Source organism: Gracilinanus agilis, unplaced genomic scaffold, assembly GCF_016433145.1.
Source record: "Gracilinanus agilis isolate LMUSP501 unplaced genomic scaffold, AgileGrace unplaced_scaffold1157, whole genome shotgun sequence".
In the NCBI taxonomy this organism is placed as follows: Eukaryota; Metazoa; Chordata; class Mammalia; order Didelphimorphia; family Didelphidae; genus Gracilinanus; species Gracilinanus agilis.
This window is the reverse complement of record NW_025341998.1, coordinates 1-2,524: the sequence shown is the minus strand read 5'-3', so window position 1 is coordinate 2,524 and position 2,524 is coordinate 1. Positions and strand designations below refer to the sequence as shown.

Below are 2,524 nucleotides of genomic sequence, written 5' to 3'. Positions count from 1 at the left end.
GGCTGGGGGGCTGGTGCCGGTGGGGGTGGGGGTGCCGGGGCTGATGTTGTCAGCCTTGCCTTTCAGGAAGGATTACCTGGAGAAAGTGGTGTACACCAACGAGCCCACGGCCCACTTCCACCTCCAGTTCAACACCAGCAGCCGCTGAGCTGGGCCACCTAACCTTGAGACTTGGGCCAACCTGTCCCGTGAGGGCAGGTGTGCCAAGCTTCTTTCTGTGGGGAAATAAAGTGACTTTGAGTAGTTAGCTATACCGTGTCACCATCATTGTCTGAGCCTCAGCCCCGTCACTGTCCCACAGAGCCCAGAGGCGCTGGTGCCCTACGGAAATGCTCTTTATTAGGCACTGAAGGTAAGTTAAGAAACCAAAGGCCGAGGGAGGGAATGGTGCCCCCGCTGCCAGAGGGAGGCCAGGGCCGCCATCCAAAGCCTCCAGCGTCAGGGTTGCATGCGGATACCTCCGTCCAGACGGATCACCTCTCCGTTGATCAAGGGGTTTTCCACCACGGCCTGCACGAGGTGGGCATATTCTGCTGGATCTCCCAGGCGGCTAGGGAAAGGCACTTGACGGGCGAGGAAGGAGCGGACCTTTTCAGGAAGTCCCAACAGGAGTGGGGTCTCAAACAGGCCTGGAAAATAACAATGGGCGTCTGATCCTTGGCGTGTGGCAAGCGCCATGACAACCCGGGGAGGGAGGCGGGCGGGCGGGCGGGAGCCTCATTTTACAGCTGAGGTAACGGGCCGACAGAGGGTTAGGGGCTTCCCCGGGGGCACCCAGCTTATGTGTCTGAGGCTGGATGTGAACGCGGAGGGTTTAAGAAATTCCCCCGCCCAGCCAGCTCTGATCTGGCCCGAGTCCTTTCTTCTTCCTGACCCTCAGTTTCCTCCTCTCGCAAACGAGGGGGGTCGGAGCACACGATGGCCTCTTTAGGGTACACCGAGACAAGCTGAAAGCCTGCCCGTCCTGGGGCCGACAGCAGGGGAGGAACTTGGTGAGAAGCCGGAACCTGACCCTACCCGGAGCGATGGTGACCACGCGGATCCCCACGGGGGCCAGGTCCCGGGCTGCAGGCAGGGTCATCCCCACGATGGCCCCCTTAGATGCCGAATATGCAATCTGGCCAACCTGGGAACAAAGTGTGAAAAGTGAGTAGGCCGTTCCCCAGGATCAGCACGCTGGAGGGGAGCCCGACTGGCATACATACATACCTGGCCCTCGAAGGCAGCCACACTGGCTGTGTTGATGATGATGCCCCGGTGACCTCCCTCATCTGGGACATTCTTCCCCATCTCCCCAGCGGCCAGGCGGATCACGTTGAAGGTGCCGATTAGATTGACCTGCCGGGGTGGGCAGGAATTCAGTGTGGGGCATTTGGGGAGTGGGCAGGCCCTGGGTTCGAAGCCTGCCTTAAGAACTTGCCAAGTGGCTGGATTTGGGTTCAGAATGTTTCCAGAGTTGGGGTCCCGGAGGGAGGGCTCAGAGGACTCACTTGGATCACCTTCTGGAAGGCCTCCAGGGAATGGGCTTCACCCTTCTTGAAGTTGAATGTCTTGCAGGCTACTGCCACGCCTGCACAATTGACGGCAATGTCCACTCGGCCAAATTTCTCCATGGCCAAGGTCAGAGCGGCCTGTACTTGGGTTTCAGAGGTGACCTGGACAGGAAGACGAAGGAGGGGAGGCTGTTCTACGGCCTCCCCAGCGCCTCCACCTGGGGAGGGGGGGGGAGGAGGAGGAAGGATGCAGGATTGTGGCAGATGACTCTGCCTTTATTCTTTGGGGAGGCTGGGCGGGCCCTTTCCGAAAAGGGGGTCCGGATTCACTTACATCAGTGGGGGCAAAGGTGCAGGGAGCCCCCAGCTCCCTTGCCAGCGCCTCCCCGGATGAGTGGGGCAAATCCACGATGACAGCCCGGGCCCCTTGCTGAACCAGTCTCCTGACGGTGGCCAAGCCCAGGCCTGAGGCACCACCTGTCACGATGCCAACCATGCCCTGCAAGAAGCAGCTGGTGAGGGCCGGATGGGCTGCTATCTTTGTGACCTTGGCCAAGTCCCTTGGCTCACTCTGGGAGGCCCTTGGTCCGCGTGGGTCCCATCCCTGGCTGGAAGGGGAGGGAGCGGTTCCATTCAATCGGTCACCGGGGCCGGGAAGATTTCCATTACTGGGAACCGCAGAACGCCCGGTTTACAGAGGGGGAAACTGAGGTTAAGCGAGGTCACCCGTTGGATAGGCCGCGGGCGCGGGCGTGGGGTCATAAGCCAAAGGTCCCCAAACAGATCAGGCTTTGGAGGTCCTTAACTGAGGAGGCGCCCTCCCTCGCCCACCCCATTCCACCGGGCACCTGCAGGCTCCGGATACCGCGCGTGGTCGCCGCCATTGGTCAGCCGCCGCAGCCTCTCGCACGCCACCCGAGCCAGGGAGCCAAAGTACGGGGGAGGGGCTGAGCGCCCGCCGCTAATTGGTCGAGACCCAGCACGGGGTGGAGCAAAGGAAGAGCTAAGAGGGGAAAGGCCGCCGCGCCCCG

The 2,524-nt window shown here is 61.4% G+C and overlaps 1 protein-coding gene across 1 annotated transcript; it reads right to left on the bottom strand.

The window, feature by feature from the left end:
- Positions 1-317: 317 nt before the first annotated feature.
- Positions 318-2,427, bottom strand: HSD17B10 (hydroxysteroid 17-beta dehydrogenase 10). Its single transcript, XM_044683037.1, has 6 exons — positions 2,342-2,427; positions 1,828-1,992; positions 1,491-1,655; positions 1,210-1,338; positions 1,018-1,126; positions 318-629 (listed from the first exon to the last, which is right to left on the bottom strand). Exons 1-6 carry the CDS (start codon positions 2,375-2,377, stop codon positions 439-441), a joined length of 795 nt encoding a protein of 264 aa, XP_044538972.1. The 5' UTR covers positions 2,378-2,427; the 3' UTR covers positions 318-438.
- Between the last annotated feature and the right edge of the window lie 97 nt (positions 2,428-2,524).